The sequence below is a fragment of the Antechinus flavipes genome, chromosome 3, assembly GCF_016432865.1.
Source record: "Antechinus flavipes isolate AdamAnt ecotype Samford, QLD, Australia chromosome 3, AdamAnt_v2, whole genome shotgun sequence".
NCBI lineage: Eukaryota > Metazoa > Chordata > Mammalia > Dasyuromorphia > Dasyuridae > Antechinus > Antechinus flavipes.
This window is the reverse complement of record NC_067400.1, coordinates 290,027,704-290,045,851: the sequence shown is the minus strand read 5'-3', so window position 1 is coordinate 290,045,851 and position 18,148 is coordinate 290,027,704. Positions and strand designations below refer to the sequence as shown.

Here is an 18,148-nt window from a genome sequence, read left to right as displayed (position 1 = left end):
AAAATGTCATTTTCTTCCTTTCTCCATCTCCCATAAAAACAATCCATTCCTTTTCTTGAAATTCCCTGTTGCTGTGGAAACAAGATTTCCCAGGTTCCCAATATAGGCAGTATTCTTGAATCTCCCACATCTACATCATATCCAGTAAGCCATTAAATACAGGCAGGCGGTTTTTTTTACACGTGCCCCTTTTTCACTACTCTTGGCCTGGACCATTTTAATAATTTCCTAATTGATCTCCTTGCCTCAAGCTTCTTCCCATTAGTCCATCCTCCACACAGCTGCCTAAGTAATTTCCTTAAGGGTAGTAGTTTTTTATTTTGTTTTAATTGCAGGTCTGATCTTAGCTCTCCTATTTAATAAATTTCAGTGACTTTCTATTTCCTCTACAGCAGGAAATCTTTAAAACGTGTACGTGTGTGTGTGTGTGTGTGTGTGTGTGTGTGTGTGTGTGATGCATGTGATGCACTTTTTAGCAGGCTAGTGTAATCTGGGCCTCTACTCAAACTGTTTTTAAACGCATAAAATAAAATACAAAGGATTCCAGAGAAAACCTATTATATTAAAATACAGTTATTGAAATATTTCTGGTTTTGTTGTTTTTGAAAAGAAGTTCATGGACTACAAGTTAAGAATTCATCCTAAGGATCAAATATAAACTTCTGAAGTTTAAAATAATTCACTACTTGGTCCTGATCTGCCTTTTCAGTATCATACATTGTAGAGTACTCCATTTTGCCATGCTTCACTTTACTTTGTATACTTTCACTTTCAGGAATCATGAACTATGATCAAATCAAATATGAACCATGCAAATTTACACTGGTGCTATATCAGTGGGGTTTGGCAATCTCTTCTGTAAGTCTGCTCTATATTCCTATAATTTTCCCAGACCAAAAGTGTTTCTTACCTGACTGCCGCTCCCTTTTATATACGGTCTCTTCAATTAGATACATATTCCTTAAGGACAGAAACTATCTTGGCTTTTTGTGTCTGGGCTTGGTATAATCAATGCTTATTCATTCATAATGGTTATCATAGCTCTCCTTTATGATTTTATGCTCTATGGTTATCTCCCACATCCAAAATATTCTCTTTCCTCATTTTTACTCCATAGAATCCCTCTTCCAGATGTACATCAAATATCACTTTCTACAAGAAGAAATTTTTTTTGTCCTTGTAAAGTACATACATACACTCCCAAATTCCCGTGTCTTTTTGTACTTGTGCTATGTTCTCCAAATACTTGTGCATATGTTGGCCCAACTAAGAGAATATAAAAAACATGATTTATTTTTTATTTTTTGATTTTGCATCCCCATATTGCACCTCAAGAATCTGGTACTTAATAAATGTTTGTTTATTAATAGGATGTTGTGGAGGTTAGAATTAACAGGATTGGCAACCTACATAGTTGACTACAGGAAAAGAGAGGGAAGAGTTTAACAGATTTGATTATTTCTAAATGGCAAAGGGGTGTTATTGCCATCATTAGAAATTTGAAATTTGGGAGAAGGAACAGATTTCTCTTTCCCTGATGGGGATGAGTTCATTTTTTAATATATAGAATTTAAGGTTATAAAATCCTATCCTGGTGGAATTGGAGAGACTGATAATAATTATGTTGATTTGGGGAGGGTTAGTATAGAAAAAAGAATATAGTAAGAAAAGAAGGGATTCAGGTTGTCATTCTATCTATAACTTTGTACTCCGGTGACTTGAAGAAGCTTGTTGAAAAAAATTGAAAGCAGGTGAGAATAACAGCCTAATTTAAGTAAAATTCAAGACACAAGGTTGCTTTTGTTGTTTTAACATCAGTTCTTAGAGATGGTACTAGTTTTTAAGTCAGCTTTTTCTTTTCACATGTCACAAACTTTAGCCACTTTAATAATTTACATTGAAACAAAAATATAGATTATCCTATTTATGTACAACTAAAGTGCAAAATCATACCTTACATAAAGGGATTAGTACCTAGCTTTTTTTTTTTTTTTTTAATCTCATTTACAGACTGAAGAACATTGAAAATTTTGTTGAGGAAAATGGAGAGGTTTCCTGTTTTGTGTTCTTTTAAAAAAAAAAACAACTCATTTTAGTTAAATATTTAGAAGATGGGGCAGCTAGGTGGCACAATGTATAGAGCACTAGCCCTGAAGTCAGGAGGACCCGAGTTCAAATGTGGCCTCAGACACTTAACACTTTCTAGTTCTGTGACCCTGGGCAAGTCATTCCAACCCCAGTTGCCTCAGGAAGAAAATAGATGTTTGAAAGCCAAACAAAATACAAACTGATAAGTCATTTTGAAAGTTGACTTTACAGTTTGTCATTCTTTTGCTTAGCCCATATTTTCAACAACTCATTAGTATAAAAAAAAATGGGAAGTTTTTTTTTTTTTTAATATGGAGAAACCCATATTAGATAAGTTCCTTGAAGATAAGAATTGCCCTTTTTTTTTTATTGCAAGAACCGCCTAGTAAAGTTCCTGGAAAAAATATTCTTCATAACTTGACATGGTCTAATTGCTAAATATAATCATCTCCATTGGGGCATATAGCAATTTATTCACATCTTCTCTTATAGGGTACGATTCTTGGCATCCTCTCTCTATGTTCTTTTAGGTCTTTTAACATCCCATAAGTATTAATTTAGTCTTTCAGCTATTCATTAGCTAGTTATTTTTTATTCTTAGTGTATGAATAACTTAAAAGTTTCCTTATGTTTTTTGGGTCATACTCCTTTCATAGTTTTTTCTTTCTCTTTTCTTTCTTTTTTTTTTTTTTTTTTTTTTTTCCATGACTCTTGTCCAATAGGCAGCTATTGGAATAGGAGGAAAAGAATGAGTTGGAATGCAGTTTCCCAAATATAAAGCTACTTTCCCTGATACACAAGCCTAAATCAGTCTGATTAAAAAAAAATTTTCATGATCTTCCACTTAACACTCTTTTAATCAGGAAAAAGTCCACCTGTCCCCATCACATATCTCTCTCCCTTGCCATTTATGTTACCCAATGTTTATGAGAGACCAGAGAAGTCCAACACAGTTCATATGTAGAAGAATCATTTTGACTTAACATTTGAAAATGGGATGTTGCCAAGTCATAGAGTACCTTGAATACCATACAAAGGAATATACATTTTATTCAAAAAAGGATCACTAAAGTATTGAGCTGAAAAATGCCATGATCAGATCCAATGCATTAGGATTAACCAGAAAAGGGAGCCGATGGACTAAAGAAGACCCAACCAAGAGTCCTTTGCTGTACACTAGATAATAGTAAGAACTTTTACTAGACAGAGGAAGTAGAAAAAGAGATGATGGAGATGATTTAGGTTATAAAACTTATCCTGCTCTGGTGCCAATTTGCCTATAACATGATTTAGATCAGTTCTTTAAAGGGATTAGGACTAACTTTTATATTGACTACACAGAGCTCGGGTATGCTTTGAGCCATTTGCTTAAAAGTACACCTCTTGGGCAGATAGTATTGATAAATAAGTTGGATTATATGATATTTTTGTAGGAAGAAGACTGTCACCTGTGACTTGGAAAAGTTGATTTCTACTAAATTAGGATATAAACTATTTTTGAGCCTTTTGAATGATTCCTTCATGTTTTGATAACTCATCAATTGAACACTTGAAGCACATTAGCCCTGACTAGAAATGGTCTTTTTGTCTAATTCTATCTCTTCTGGTTTCTCTTTAATAATATAATAGATAATTTGATCTCTTTCTGGTTATTTCTATTTAATAAAAGAATCTGTCTTAAATAGCAAGGTGGTAAATTACTAACTTAGTTGCCATGTTCATACTTAAATTTAGTACAATGCAAAAAACAGACTTCCATTTTTAAATAGCTTTTGCTTTTGGTTTTTATTCTTTTGATGTCATAACTTTTTTCTATTAAATTTTACTAATTTACAAGGAAAAGTGCAAAACTCTTCCCTTTTAATATCTAAGACTAGTTACTATTCATAGGCTTGTGGTTTTAAAGTTGACCTCAAAGAATGACTAGTTCAGCCCCATCATTTTCAAATCAAAAAATTGAAGGGAAGTCTCACAAGTCATAAGTAGCAGAGTTGGGATTTCATTCATTATGGCACATTGCAGTACTAATAATTCATATGTGGAATTGAAATATGATTTTAAATATATTAATTTGGGGGCTTATTAAACACAATTTTTCCATTAAAATAGGTGTAATTATATAGCTTGTACCAGTTAGGGAGACATTAATCTGTTGAATAAAGAGTGAATTATTGTAATATGAGTTGACAATTTATGACAAGAGTTTCAAGATTCAATGTTCTTCACACTGGTACTGCTCATTCAATAGCATGGGAAGATATAAAATAAAACAGGAAAACTTGTTTTTTTTCTCTGATGAAAGCTTTAGTTTTGAGATTTCTATCATTTCTAAGTCCATTTTATTGTGGTTATTTTTTCACATTTTGTACTTAGTTGGGAATTTTAAAATTTTGCTCACTGGTACAATTGTAGAAATGAGCATCTTAACAAATATTCATTTGTTAAGATGATCTTTATTAGATCTACTAAATTGTTATACTATTGGTCATATATAAAATCATGTCTTTTGGTTATTTTGGATATAAGATTGTTCCTCTTATTTAGTGGATACTAATTAATCTTCTTTGCAGAGTCCTCTTGATAGAGCCCAAGCAGCCAAGAACAAAGGCAACAAGTATTTTAAAGCAGGAAAGTATGAACAAGCCATTCAGTGCTATACAGAGGCCATCAGTTTATGTCCTACAGAGAAAAAAGCTGACCTTTCTACATTTTATCAGAACAGAGCTGCTGCATTTGAGCAATTGGTATGTCCTAAACTTTTCTCTATTAATTTGTGATATTGTATCTATTAAACTGAAATTTATTGCTATTTACTCAAATCTAATAAATTGATTTAATCCTTTGGGGGTTATTTCCAGATTAATATATTTACAATAAGTTTTTTGTAATTTGATGAAATCAAAGTTGGTACTTTGTCAAAAGTTTATTCCTTTGGGATGGTGTTTTTGCTTTAAATTGCAGCAAAAGTGGAAAGAGGTGGCACAAGATTGTACAAAAGCTGTTGAGCTTAATCCCAGATATGTGAAAGCTCTCTTTAGACGTGCAAAAGCCCATGAGAAACTAGACAATAAGAAAGAATGTTTAGAAGGTGAGTGCATCTTTATATTAGTTTATTAAATTGCTGTAGATTAAAAAGTCTCTATTATCAGATTATTAGTTTTTTCTTCCCTAAATAGATCTGAGTTTTTGCTTCATTTCTTTTAGAATTGCGAAATATTGAACCATATATAAATTTTTTAAAAGATTGTCAGGAAGGAGGTAGAATGAATAAACAGAAGCTCATGGGGGCAGATAAAAATTAGTATGAAAAAATGTGAACATATGATGTTATAAAAAATGTGAAAGTGAAAAACATGAGAGTCAGTGGGTTTGTGATTTGGGCCATGTTAGCGAATAAGGTACAAGTGATAGCTTGTTAATTTATCTAGAAAGGAAATGAATTCCAATGAATCTTAACCTGGGATTCATTAACCCCTTGTAGTCCATATATAGATTTCAATCCATAGATAGTTAGATTCTTGGAACTTAGATGAGGGGAAAATTACATCTTTATTTTAGTATAATTGGTTTCCTTCATAATTCTGTGTTCTTTATCCATTTAAGGACATTCTGAGGAGTCCAGACTTCCACAGAGCACGTGCTCGCTCGCTCGCTCTCTCTCTCTCTCTCTCTCTCTCTCTCTTTTTCTCACGCGTGCGCGCTTACACATACACTCTAATCCATAAACTATTCATAGAATTTTACAGCAGGAAAGGATCCTTTCTAGTCAAGGGATTTGGATCCTCTTTTGTACACTAATGAAACTTATGGAGCCCTTCTCAGAATAATGTTTTAAACTGCATTATATTGTAAAGGAAACCAATTATATTGAAATAAAAATGTGATTTTTTTTTTCTCATCCAAGTTCACAGACACCCTGAAATCTATGCATGGACTCCTGGTTAAGAATCCCTCTAACTTGACAGGTGAGGCCCAACATGAAGGAAGTTGGCCATACTGGTTGTCGAGTACTTTGGAAAGCAGTTCATAAGTCTTATTTGTTTCCTATTTAGCTATAGGATATAATTAATTAGATTTGTAGGGAGTAATTTCTTAGTTTAAGTGACTACTTCCTAACGTTCACATTTCTGTTTTTTAAATTTTCTTTTCATTGTAAAATTGATGCTGGTATTTCAATTGTCATGATAGTTTAATGGATAAGGATTCCTGTTTTTCTTTCTATTCCTAGATGTCACAGCAGTTTGTATTTTAGAAGGTTTCCAGAACCAACAAAGCATGTTGTTAGCCGATAAAGTTCTTAAACTTCTTGGAAAAGAAAAGGCCAAAGAGAAATACAAGGTAAACTCTATTTTGTTCAGAAAGATTATTCAATAAATGTGTGAAAGGATCCGCTCAGCTATATATCTTAAACTTGAGATGTGTGCAATGAAGGTCTAAAATAAGAATTAGTTTTGGATTATATAGTTCTTTTGTGCGACTGATCATTTTGTTTTGTTAGCTGGATGGTTGAGGTTTTCAGTGGTTTTGATGTTCCATGCTTTCTAATTTAATTGATTTTTAAAAGGTTTGGGAAAATGAGTGTAACATAAACATGTTTTTTAAAAACATATTTTACAGAAGATTTTTTTTTTAAATGGAATGTGTAGCTAATTAGATAACTGAGTTATGTAAATTGATTAGAGCTCAGGACTTGAAGCCAAGAATATCTGAGTTCAAATCTTGCTAGAGAACAAAATAAGTACTAATCTACTTACCCTGAAAAAGTCATTTGGCCTTTCTGTGTCCTTTTCCTCATCTCTAAAATGAAGATCAAATAGCATCTACCTGCCAATGTTATTGTGAGCATCAAGTAGATTAATATCTGTAAAGTACTTTGTAAACCCTAAATCACTATTTAAGTGCTAGCTGTCATTAATAATTTTTTGCATATACCTTCTACACATAGGGAAGTGGTAGGTGATTTGGTCATTTGTAGCTTGTTCTCATTTTTGCCCTTCCCAGCAATCTTTTATCTATTTATTCATTCGTTTATTTTAATTTCATTTATCCACATATGAGAGCAGTTAGACGACTCATTGAATTGGATGTTGGGGCAGAAGTTAAGAGGTCTGACAAACCTCAGACACAAATTAGCTGTACAACCCTGGGCAAGTCATTTAACCCTGTTTGCCTCAGTCTCCTCATCTGTAAAATGAGCCAGAGAAGGAAATGAAAAATTGGTATCTTTGCCAAGAACACCCCCAAAAGGGTCAAGAAGAGTTGAATACAACTGAAATTAAGCAACAGCAACCTAGCATTATTATGGATACTCAAGAATAAAAAGTAATGGAATAATAAAAAATTTTTAAAGTATGTCTTTATTTTGTTTTTAAAGAATATTAAATCTGTAAAAATTTGAAAGCCCTTTTATTCAGGCCAGTTCGCCTGAATTACTTGTTACTTTGTAGGCATTGAATTTATTTGTATGTTCAGAGATGATTAATTAAATTAGAGAAATTTGTTAATAATTCCCCATAGGGCATTAGCCATTTAGCACTTGGACCTTGTTTAGACTATTAGAATTTTATGGAGCTGGAGCTCTTTAATGGTTTCATCACTTAACTCAAAAAGTATTCCCTCTGCTGTGACTAGTAGCCTATTAATTGCCATATTTGATGACATATTCTTTTTTTTCCCCTTTTTATCTTTGATAGTTTCTCCTTTTTAAAATGATTTTTATTATTGTATGTAAAAGCAATTTTTGATTTTTTTTTTTTGAGTTCCAAATAATTTCCCTTTTTCCTACTCTTCCCCCCTCCTGAAGTGATAACACATATAACCCATATACAGTTGTTTATCATGCAAAGCCTATTTCCATGTTAGTTATGTTAAAAGAAAACACAAACTTCTCCCCTACACACACACACACACACACACACACACACACACACAGAAAATTAGTATGCTTCAGTTTGTATTCAGACTCCATAAGTTCTTTTTTTGGAAGTGGATGGCACTTTTCATCATGAGTTCTTTGGAATTGTGATGACATTTTAAAAATCTTTATTTTAGCATTTGCAGCCATCTCTTGTAATTCCTCTCCACTTGCCTGTCTTCCTTTTCAATGTCTTTTGATTGATTATTATGTCCAGTTCCTGACTTGGGGAGGGGAGGGAATTATATAGGAGTATGCTAGACCTGATTGTTACATTTTCCATGTGAACATTTATTTAAACCTTGGAAATAATAAATGGTACAGATTAGGGTTTTATTGATTGTTGAGACTTAAGATGGTGGAGAAGATATTAACGATGCAGGTAAAGTTAAAAGATGATCTTGCATTTGTTGAAAAGTTCACTCCAATGTATATCCCAACTATGTCTATTCTAGGCTTTCTTCTCTTCTTTCACAATACCTTTCATGGAGTATAGTGATTTTATCAGCTCCCCCTGGACTCAGTTATCCCTATAGATCAGGAGTGAGGAATCCTTTTTTGGGCCAAGGGTTATTTGGATATTTATAATATCATTCTTGGATCTTACAAAATAATCAGCTCACCACTGCTTGCAGTTGCCTTAGCAAATAAATTCACAGACCAGATGTTCTCCACCCCTGAAGTAATTGACTTGTATTCTATCCTTGCGGGTCTCCTGTGTTCCAAGACTGGACTTCAAATATACCCTCTGAGAGTATCACCAACAACAACAATTCTGAACTTGCTGGTTTTTCCTCTGAACCATTTCTTTTTCCCTTTCACTATTTTTATCAGAGACAACACTGTCCTTGAAGTTAACTAGATTCACAATCTTAAACTTGTCCCCAAACTTTTCAGCCCATATCAAGGCTTGTGAGAGTTGTTGCAGATCAACAAGCCTTTATAGCCTGTCTCTTTGTCTTTTTTTTTTTTTTAAATTAATAAATTTCCCAAATTCATGTAAAGATAGTTTTCAACATTTCATTTTTGTAAGACTTTGTGTTCCAAATCTTCTCTCTCTTCCTTGCCTATCCCCCCCTCCAAGACAATAAGTAATCTGATAGAAATTAAATATATGCAATTGTTTTAAACATATTTTCATATTTGTCTTGTTTTGTGAGAAAAATCAGACCAGGGGGAGGATGGGGGCAGGGAGGGGACGAGAAAGGAAAAAATAGACCAAAAGGAAAAGTGAAAATACTATGCTCCAATCCCTATTTAGTCTCCATAATTCTAGATGTAAATGGCATTTTCCATCCCAAGTCTTGGTATTGCCTTGAATCACCACCTTGTGGAAAAGAGCCAAGCCCATCACAGTTCATCATCACATACTGTTGTTACTGTGTACAATGGTTGTCTTGGTTCTGCTCACTTAATTCAACATCAGTTCTTCTAAGTCTTTCCAGGTTTTTTTTTCTGAAAATCGGCCTGCTCATAATTTCTGATAGAAAAAAGAATATTCCATTACATTCATATATCATAACTTATTTAGCCATTTCCCAGTTGATTGGCATCCACTTAATTTCCAGGTCTTTTACAAAGGGGACTACAAACATTTTTACACATGTGAGTTCTTTTCGTTTTTTATGACTTCTTTGGAATGTCAACCCAATAGTGGCACTGCTGGATCAAAGGGTATATGCATAGTTTGGTAGCCCTTTGGTCACAGTTCCATTTCACTATTCTACCAACAGTGCATTTAGTGTCCCAGTTTTCCCACATCCTCTCCCATATTTATTATCTTTTCCCATCATCTTTTCCAGTTTGAGAGGTATAAGGTGGTACCTCAGAGTTGTCTTAATTTGTGTTTTTCTAAGCAGTACTGATTTAGAGTATTTTACATATGACTATAAATGGCTTTAATTTCTTTATCTGAAAATTGTCTGTATCCTTTGCCTGTCTCTGCCTTTTAATAGTCTGGGTTCTATATCCAGAATGCTCAGCTTCAACTTGGCCACTTAATTTCCCAGCACAGTTAACCTTACTTCCTGCCCTCTTCTCCCCAGTCTTCTTTCCCCCATTCTCTCAGTTACTTTGTATATCCTTTGCATTTTTGTCTGTGTGTTTGCTTCTCCTAATATAATGTTTCACTTTTGTGTCTATAGCCCTCCGGCTTCTTGTACAGTGCCTGGCACATTGTAGGCTTTAAAAAATGGTTATTCCTGTTGGGGAACCCCAAAGTTTATTGGGTAGATCATGTATGGTAAAATCATTACAATATAGACAAGAATTGCAAAAATAAAGAATTAGATGATATATATTATTATCTACATTGGGAGTGAGTGTAGTTAGCAAGTAAGACTAATTCAAAACTAGAAATAACTTGATTCTTTCAGGTAAGAGAACTTTGTCCTTTTCAATAAGCATTAACAGAAAGGACATAAAAATAAGTAATTCACAGCAAAAACTTACTCTCCTGAGAAACAAAATGTAGAACTAAAAAAACCACATTGAATGTGCTTTAATTTGGATTTATGCTCATTTCTATCAATATATTTGGGAAACGTACAGTTTGAATTTTCTTTTTCTGTATCCTAAAAATGTATATGCATTTTTCCCCCATTTTAACATTTTATCATGTAATTAAATTGCAGAATCGTGAACCTCTGATGCCATCTCCACAGTTCATTAAATCTTACTTTAGTTCCTTCACTGATGACATCATCTCTCAGCCTATGCTTAAAGGAGAGAAGTCCGATGAAGATAAAGACAAGGAAGGAGAAGCATTAGAAGTAAGAGAAAAGTAAGTATGCCAAAGTCTGTGGTTTTGTTTGTTTGGTTGGTTTTTTTAAACCATATTTCAGCTTCCAAAATATTAGGCAAACTGCTGGTACCTTTTGGTTTCTCAAAAGAAATATGAATCCTACATCAAGAGTGTGTTAAAAGTACAGCATTTGCTTATAGTTTATTCTTACTATGCTGTCTGCCTTGCTTGTCCATATGACAACAGCAGTTACTTAGAGTTTTAGAAAGTATGCTGCTCATCACATAAAATGTAATTTTCAGCATTTGGAGAATTAATTGGATAACATGGAAACAGAAACTAGATTTGGCAAGGTTAGAAAGAGGCAGATTTTGACACAATAAAGGATTGTCCCAAAATTCAGGATTTTAGGACACCCTCTATATAAGGAAGATCAATTAATTAGTGTTGCCTCCAAATGGAATGGGTTATTTTGTGTCGTTAAAAACATCTGAAGATTTTTAGAGGTGTTTGAAGAAAATACTATGAACAGGAAATTAGATTATGTTATGTCATATTATGTCCCCTACTCTGCCATTCTGGTCTTTTTACCAGGCCAGATTTATATTTTGAGGAAGCTGCCATTTGTTTACTCTGACACATACTGATTATGGTCAGGTATAATTACATAGTTAAAGAATAGTTCTCTCTATTGACATTTCCAGTTCTGGATATTTAAAGGCCAAGCAGTATATGGAAGAAGAAAACTATGATAAGATCATAAGTGAGTGCACAAAAGAAATAGATGCGCGAGGTAAATACACAGCCGAAGCCTTGTTGCTACGAGCCACCTTCTACTTGCTTATTGGCAATGCCAATGCAGCTAAGCCAGATTTAGATCAGGTCATCAGCATGGAAGATGCTAATGTGAAGGTAAGCAAACTGACTTTTCTTTGTCCTTCTCTTTCCCCCACCCCTATTTGAAATATCATAGTATTGTGGGAAAGGAAACAATTGTTTAAAGGTTTGCTTTGTAATAGTGTCCATCTTGTTCAATTGTTTTTCAGTCATGTCTGACTCTTCTTGACCCCATTTGGGTTTTCTTGGCAAAGATGCTGGAGTAGTTTGTCATTTTCTTCTCCTATTTATTTTACAGATGAGTAGGCAAATGGGGTAAATGAGGCTAGATTTGAACTCTGATAATGAGGAAACTGAGGCAAGCAGGATTAAGTGACTTGCCTAGGATCACACAGCTGTAAAGTGTCTGAAGCCTGAGTCTAGCTCCATTAATTGCCCTCATATAGTATCCCAAAACATTCATTATAAGGATATTTCTTCTAGAAGTAAAATGCTCCAGTAATGTTGGAATGAATGGAATGAAACAAAACATCAATGATTTTTCCCAGGAAAAGTTTTTTTTTTTATTCTGCTACAGAGTATTATCAGTTTTCTTTCCTCAGCTTGTGTGCAGATTTAATTGCTTTACTTTTTGGGGAGATCTTTTTGGGTAATAGATCATCCAGTAATACAAATTTATAAGGGCATTCCAATGTATAAATTTTCACACATTAGTTTTAGGATATTTAATGCAGAAAAGTTACTTTAAATTTGCAGGAGGGGAGGGGTGTTTTACCACTAGTTAGTAGCTTTAGTAATTTATTAAAGCTTCCCATGTCACAGATTCTTTATAAAATGATTAATCCCTAAAGTGCTTCTACTGAAAAGCTGAATAGAAAGGATGTTGGTGTTGATCAGCATTAGCTTATAAAGTATTTAAGTAGTAAATTCTCTAGGAGAAAATACCCAGATAATTAAGTGCTTACTTTTTATATAATGTTAACTATCCAATAAGAGGATGAGATGTTTAACTAGTTTTTTGAAAGAAATTGATATGTTTGTTAGAAGCCATACTCCCAAGGAGTTAACTGTTCAGTGTTTTAGAATAGGACTTGGAACTAGAATTGCTGTAATTCATCAGGAGGGAAGGGGATTCCAGTAGAAATTGACTCTTCCACTCCCAGTCGCAAACTTTTTAAAAAAAATTTTAATAGTTTTTTATTTACAAGTTATAAGCATGGGTAATTTTACAGCATTGACAATTGCCAAATCTTTTGTTCCAATTTTTCCCCTCCTTTCCCCCAACCCCCTCCCCTAGATGGCAGGATGACCAATACATGTTAATTAAATATGTTAAAGTATAAATTAAATACAAAATAAGTATACATGTCCAAAAAGAAGCGGACTCTGAAATATTGTATAATTAACCTGTGAAGGAAATCAAAAATGCAGGTGGACAAAAACAGAGGGATTGGGAATTCTATGTAGTGGGAATTCATCTCCCAGAGTTTTTTTCGCTGGGTGTAGCTGGTTCAGTTCATTACCGCTCCATTGGAACTGATTTGGTTCATCTCATTGCTGAAGAGGGCCAGGTCCATCAGATTTGATCATCAATAGTATTGTTGTTGAAGTATGTAATGATCTCCTGGTCCTGCTCATTTCACTCAGCATCAGTTCGTATAAGTCTCTCCAGGCTTCTCTGAAATCATCCTGTTGGACATTTCTTACCCAACAATAATATTCCATAATATTCATATACCATAATTCATTCTGCCATTCTCCAATTGATGGGCATCTACTCAACTTCCAGTTTCTGGCCCCTACAAAGAGGGCTGCCATAAACATTCTTGCACTTACAGATTCCTTTCCCTTCTTTAAGATCTCTTTGGGATATAAGCCCAGTAGTAACACTGCTGGATCAAAGGGTATGCACAGTTTGATAACTTTTTGAGCATAGTTCCAAATTGAGAAGCAAACTTTTTTTTAAATGCTTCTATTATTTTATTTTTAAATTTTAATAGCTTTTTATTTACAAGTTATATGCATGGCTAATTTTACAGCATTGACAATTGCCAAACCTTTTGTTCCAATTTTTCCCCTCCTTCCCCCCACCCCCTCCCCTAGATGGCAGGATGATCAATACATGTTAAATATATTAAAGTATAAATTAAATGCAAAATAAGTATACATGTCCCAAAAGAAGCAGACTCTGAAATATTGTACAATTAGCCTGTGAAGGAAATCAAAAATGCAGACAGACAAAAATATAGGGATTGGCAATTCAATGTAATGGTTTTTCGTTAGCTCCCAGAGTTCTTTCACTGGGTGTAACTGGTTCAGTTCATTACTGCTCCATTAGAACTGAATTGGTTCATCTCATTGCTGAAGATGGCCAGATCCATCAGAATTGATCATCATATAGTATTGTTGTTGAAGTATATAATCTCCTGGTTCTGCTCATTTCTCTCCAGATCTTCTGAAATATAATATATAAACTACACTACAGGCCAACTGAAATGTTGCTCATTTCTTACTGAACAATAATATTCCATAATATTCACATACCACAATTTATTCAGCCATTCTCCAATTGATAGGCATCCACTCAGTTTCCAGTTTCTGACCACTACAAAGAGGACAAGTAGCAAACTTTTTAAAGTGTTGAAGTGTTTCCTGGGATACTAGGAAGTTCATTGACTTGCCAGAGACACATAAACCAGAAAGTGTGAGAAGTAGGACTTTGAACTCTAATCTTCTTGAGGCTTTCTGAAGCTGATCTTTCTATCCAGTGGCCATTAGACTGCAATGTAAGAGTAGAGAGAACTGAATAAATAGCTATGACACAATGTAAAATATAATAAGTACCATAAGAAAGATTGGTGTTAAGAGTTCAAAGAATGGTGTTGGTAACACTGGATGTTTTAAATCTTTAATTTATTTGAATCTACAGCTTCGTGCAAATGCCCTGATTAAAAGAGGCAGCATGTATATGCAACAACAGCAGCCTTTGCTCTCTACTCAGGATTTTAATATGGCTGCTGATATTGATCCTCAAAATGCAGATGTCTACCACCACCGAGGACAGGTAAAAATTTTCTCTTTAACATTCTGACTTTTGGAAATAATCTTACATTTTCTAGAGATTTTTTTTTTTACTAATATCTCAATTTATGATGCCTTCATTTGTTTACATATATGTGTTTGCCTCTCTCATGCCAACAAAGCCTTCAGAGTCAGAAGTGTTAGGGATGTAGTCCCATATTCGTGACACCAAGCAGTTTTAGGTCTGTCCTCTTATTTGGTACTTTTTGTTGTTTTTAAAGAAGTAAACACTAAAGACCAAGATTACTCTTGCTTTCTAATGAAGGATAACGTGCTGGGTATTTAGAAGCAATAAATAGAGAGCTTTATTTGGGATAATATATACAGCTAATAATACAGGATAATATAATATATACAGCTACACTTGTATACTTCACCTTCTAAGATCTGTTTTCCTCTTCTATAAAATGTAGGAATAAGATTAGATGACTTTTAGCTTCTTTTGGCTCTGGATCTATTGTGATCCTTCTGTTCCAAAGAAGGAAGGTGAAGCCAAAAAAAAAAAAAAAAGCTTTTTACCTTTAACATGAGCACCATAAATTTATTAAGTTGCCAGAAAAGAATAGCTTTGTGTGTATAATAGGAGCAAACATATTACAGCTATTAACCTTTATGTTAACTTTTTATGTTCTTTGTATACTCTGGATTTTCCTCTATGCCATCTACAGTACTGTAGCACACATTAGGCCAGTTTTATAGGACAAGAAATATGTTCTAATTTTTTTTTTAATATAAAGCACTTGAATTCTGTAGCAGTTGTCTTTTAATTTTTTGATATTTTCATATCAGATTCCTTTGAAGACTTTGGCTAGGCATTCAGTCTCAGTTATTTATTTATTTTTTTAATTACATGATTGTTTCAAGGATGAACAGATTTTTCTGTTGCTTGTGAAATAGGAAATTTCAGATTTCTTTAATTTAAAAAATCTTATTCAATAGGAAGAAATTAGCAAAAAGCATATGGATTAAAGGGAAAATTGGTGTAAATATTAGAGTACTATTGCCTATTTATTTAATTTCTTGGGAAAGGAGAGAGAGTATTTGTGGTGGTGGCTCATTTTGTGGAATGCTCACCTGTGCTTTAAAACACTAATGGAAACTTCTTTGGATTGTATTTATCACACATTTCTACTAAGAGAAAGAGATTTAATCAGGAAAAAAAAATTAGAGTGTAAAAATGCTAACTTCACTTTCTAGTAGTTCTTTGAGATATTTTAAATCAGTATTTCCTGATGGCAAATCTTCAACTAGTATTGTTCAGCATTGTGCTAATAATGAGTCTTACATAAAATGCATTTTTTCCACATTGGTGCTAGTGCTTACTTTTAATAGAATTATTTGGGAATGAGAATTAATTTTTATTTTTTTTTCCTTAGTTAAAGATTCTTCTTGATCAAGTTGAAGAAGCAGTAGCAGACTTTGATGAATGTATTAGATTACGACCTGATTCAGCCCTAGCTCAAGCTCAAAAGTGTTTTGCACTGGTATGCATTTCTTCCTTAAATATAAATGTTACTGAAATTGGTTTTATTTCATCACTTAATTTATCATTGTTTTATAAGGGATATTTGTATATGAAAAAAGTCCTATTAAGGACTATTATCTGTACCATTACTTTGATATTTTTATTATTCTTCATCTTGTAGATGTTCGATCCTGCCAAGCTTAGGACCATAGTTAATATCCCATGATCCTATGTAACATACTTACTCTAGAGTTGGAAGAACTGAATTTATATCCTGCTATTGATATTGGCTAGCTGTATCACTTTTAGCAAATCACCTAACCTTCTTGGGCCCTGGGTTCCTCAGCTGTAAAATAAGAGCCCTGGATTAGGTAAACTATAAGGCCCTTTTTTATCTCTACAACTATGTTCCCATTCTCAAACGTAGGCATTCTGCTGCTTCTTCATTCAGTGAGCTTTAACTAATAATAGTTCTTTAAACATTTTACTTAGGGCGTATGTGTGTGTGTCCATGCACATATATACACACACACACACACACACACACACACACACACGCACACACACACATACATATATGTAATTTATAGTACTATCAATTGTTAATGTTCAGATGGATAAGAATTTTCCTTTCAAAATGGTATAAGTCTAATGGCTTATGTGTTCAAATTACAAAACTTTTGGCTGAGATGTGATGAGTTCATTTTTCTCTGATTCTGAGGTTGTCCTGTCTGTGAAACGAAATTATTTAAAAGGAATTATTCCTTTTAAATGGTGGATATGTTTTATAGGTAAGTAAACTTTTGGAAACTGTAACTTTATGAGGCTATGAATTTTCTTTTCAGAAAGAGCACCATTATGACAATGACTACTAATAAAAAATGTTGCTACATAGCAAAGACTTGGAAATCTTCCAATTTATTTACATTTGTTTCCTATTGCAAGTAAATATCTTAATGAAATTATGTATTATTAAGAATGAGGGGCTGAAATCAGTTCCAGTTGATCTGAAATGAACAGAACCAGCTACACCCAGAGAATACTAGGAAATGAATATGGACCACAACATAACATTCCTACTCTTTCTATTGTTTGCTTGCATTTTTATTTTTTCTTCTCAGATTATTTTTACCTTCTTTCTAAATCTGATCTTTCTTGTGCAACAAGATAACTGTATAAATGTGTATGTGTGTGTAGTATTTAACATGTATGGGACTACCTGCCATCTAGGGGAGGGGAAAAGTTGAAACAGAAGTTTTGGCAAGGGTCAGTGTTGAAAAGTTACCTATGCATATGTTTTGTATATAAAAAGCTATTAAAAAAAAAAAGGAATGAGGGCTGGTCAATATTAGAATTTCCAATTAATCCTCTTTGCTTAGAATATTTCTTTGGAATGGTCAGAACTCAAAACGTTTTATACAACTAAAAATTCTAAAGAACACATATACCATTTTGTGTCTCTTTACTGCTGCCTGTCATGATTTGAGGGTTCCTGGTTTGACAGAGCTGCTATGATTTGTGTATTTTGTTTGTTTTCAAAACAGTATCGGCAAGCTTACACAGGAAACAATTCTACACAAGTTCAGGCAGCTATGAAAGGCTTCGAGGATGTCATAAAGAAATTTCCAAGATGTGCTGAAGGCTATGCATTGTATGCCCAGGTAAGTGATGGTAAACATTTTATTAATCTTGTTAATTTAATTAGTTGTGCTAAAAAAATTCCCACTAAAATCCTCTAATCAATTCTAACTAAATTCTGAATTCTGGTAATTTAGAATAGAAAGATGTAATAATCAAATCTCTGTTGAAGTAATGTAATATGTTTGGATCTATGTAACCACTAATTTATTCTGTGTTAGATCAAGGCTTCTTAACTTGGTTATTTTGTTAAATATTTTGTTAACTATTTCAGTATAACTGGCTTTCTGTGTAATCCCATGTACTTAAAATATTTTAAAAAACATTTTTCTGAAAAGAGGTCCATGACACAAAAATAGTTAGGAACACTGCTTTAGATGCA

General features: G+C 33.5%; 1 protein-coding gene across 1 annotated transcript in view; it reads left to right on the top strand.

Moving 5' to 3' along the window:
- Positions 1 to 18,148, top strand: part of TOMM70 (translocase of outer mitochondrial membrane 70) — a 34,968-nt gene that overhangs the window by 8,470 nt on the left and 8,350 nt on the right. Inside the window, exons 2-9 of the mRNA XM_051985189.1 lie at positions 4,659 to 4,832; positions 5,050 to 5,176; positions 6,317 to 6,426; positions 10,636 to 10,784; positions 11,450 to 11,657; positions 14,512 to 14,646; positions 16,040 to 16,147; positions 17,673 to 17,789. Coding sequence (XP_051841149.1) covers positions 4,659 to 4,832; positions 5,050 to 5,176; positions 6,317 to 6,426; positions 10,636 to 10,784; positions 11,450 to 11,657; positions 14,512 to 14,646; positions 16,040 to 16,147; positions 17,673 to 17,789 — 1,128 coding nt within the window. The remainder of the gene's footprint in view (positions 1 to 4,658; positions 4,833 to 5,049; positions 5,177 to 6,316; positions 6,427 to 10,635; positions 10,785 to 11,449; positions 11,658 to 14,511; positions 14,647 to 16,039; positions 16,148 to 17,672; positions 17,790 to 18,148) is intronic.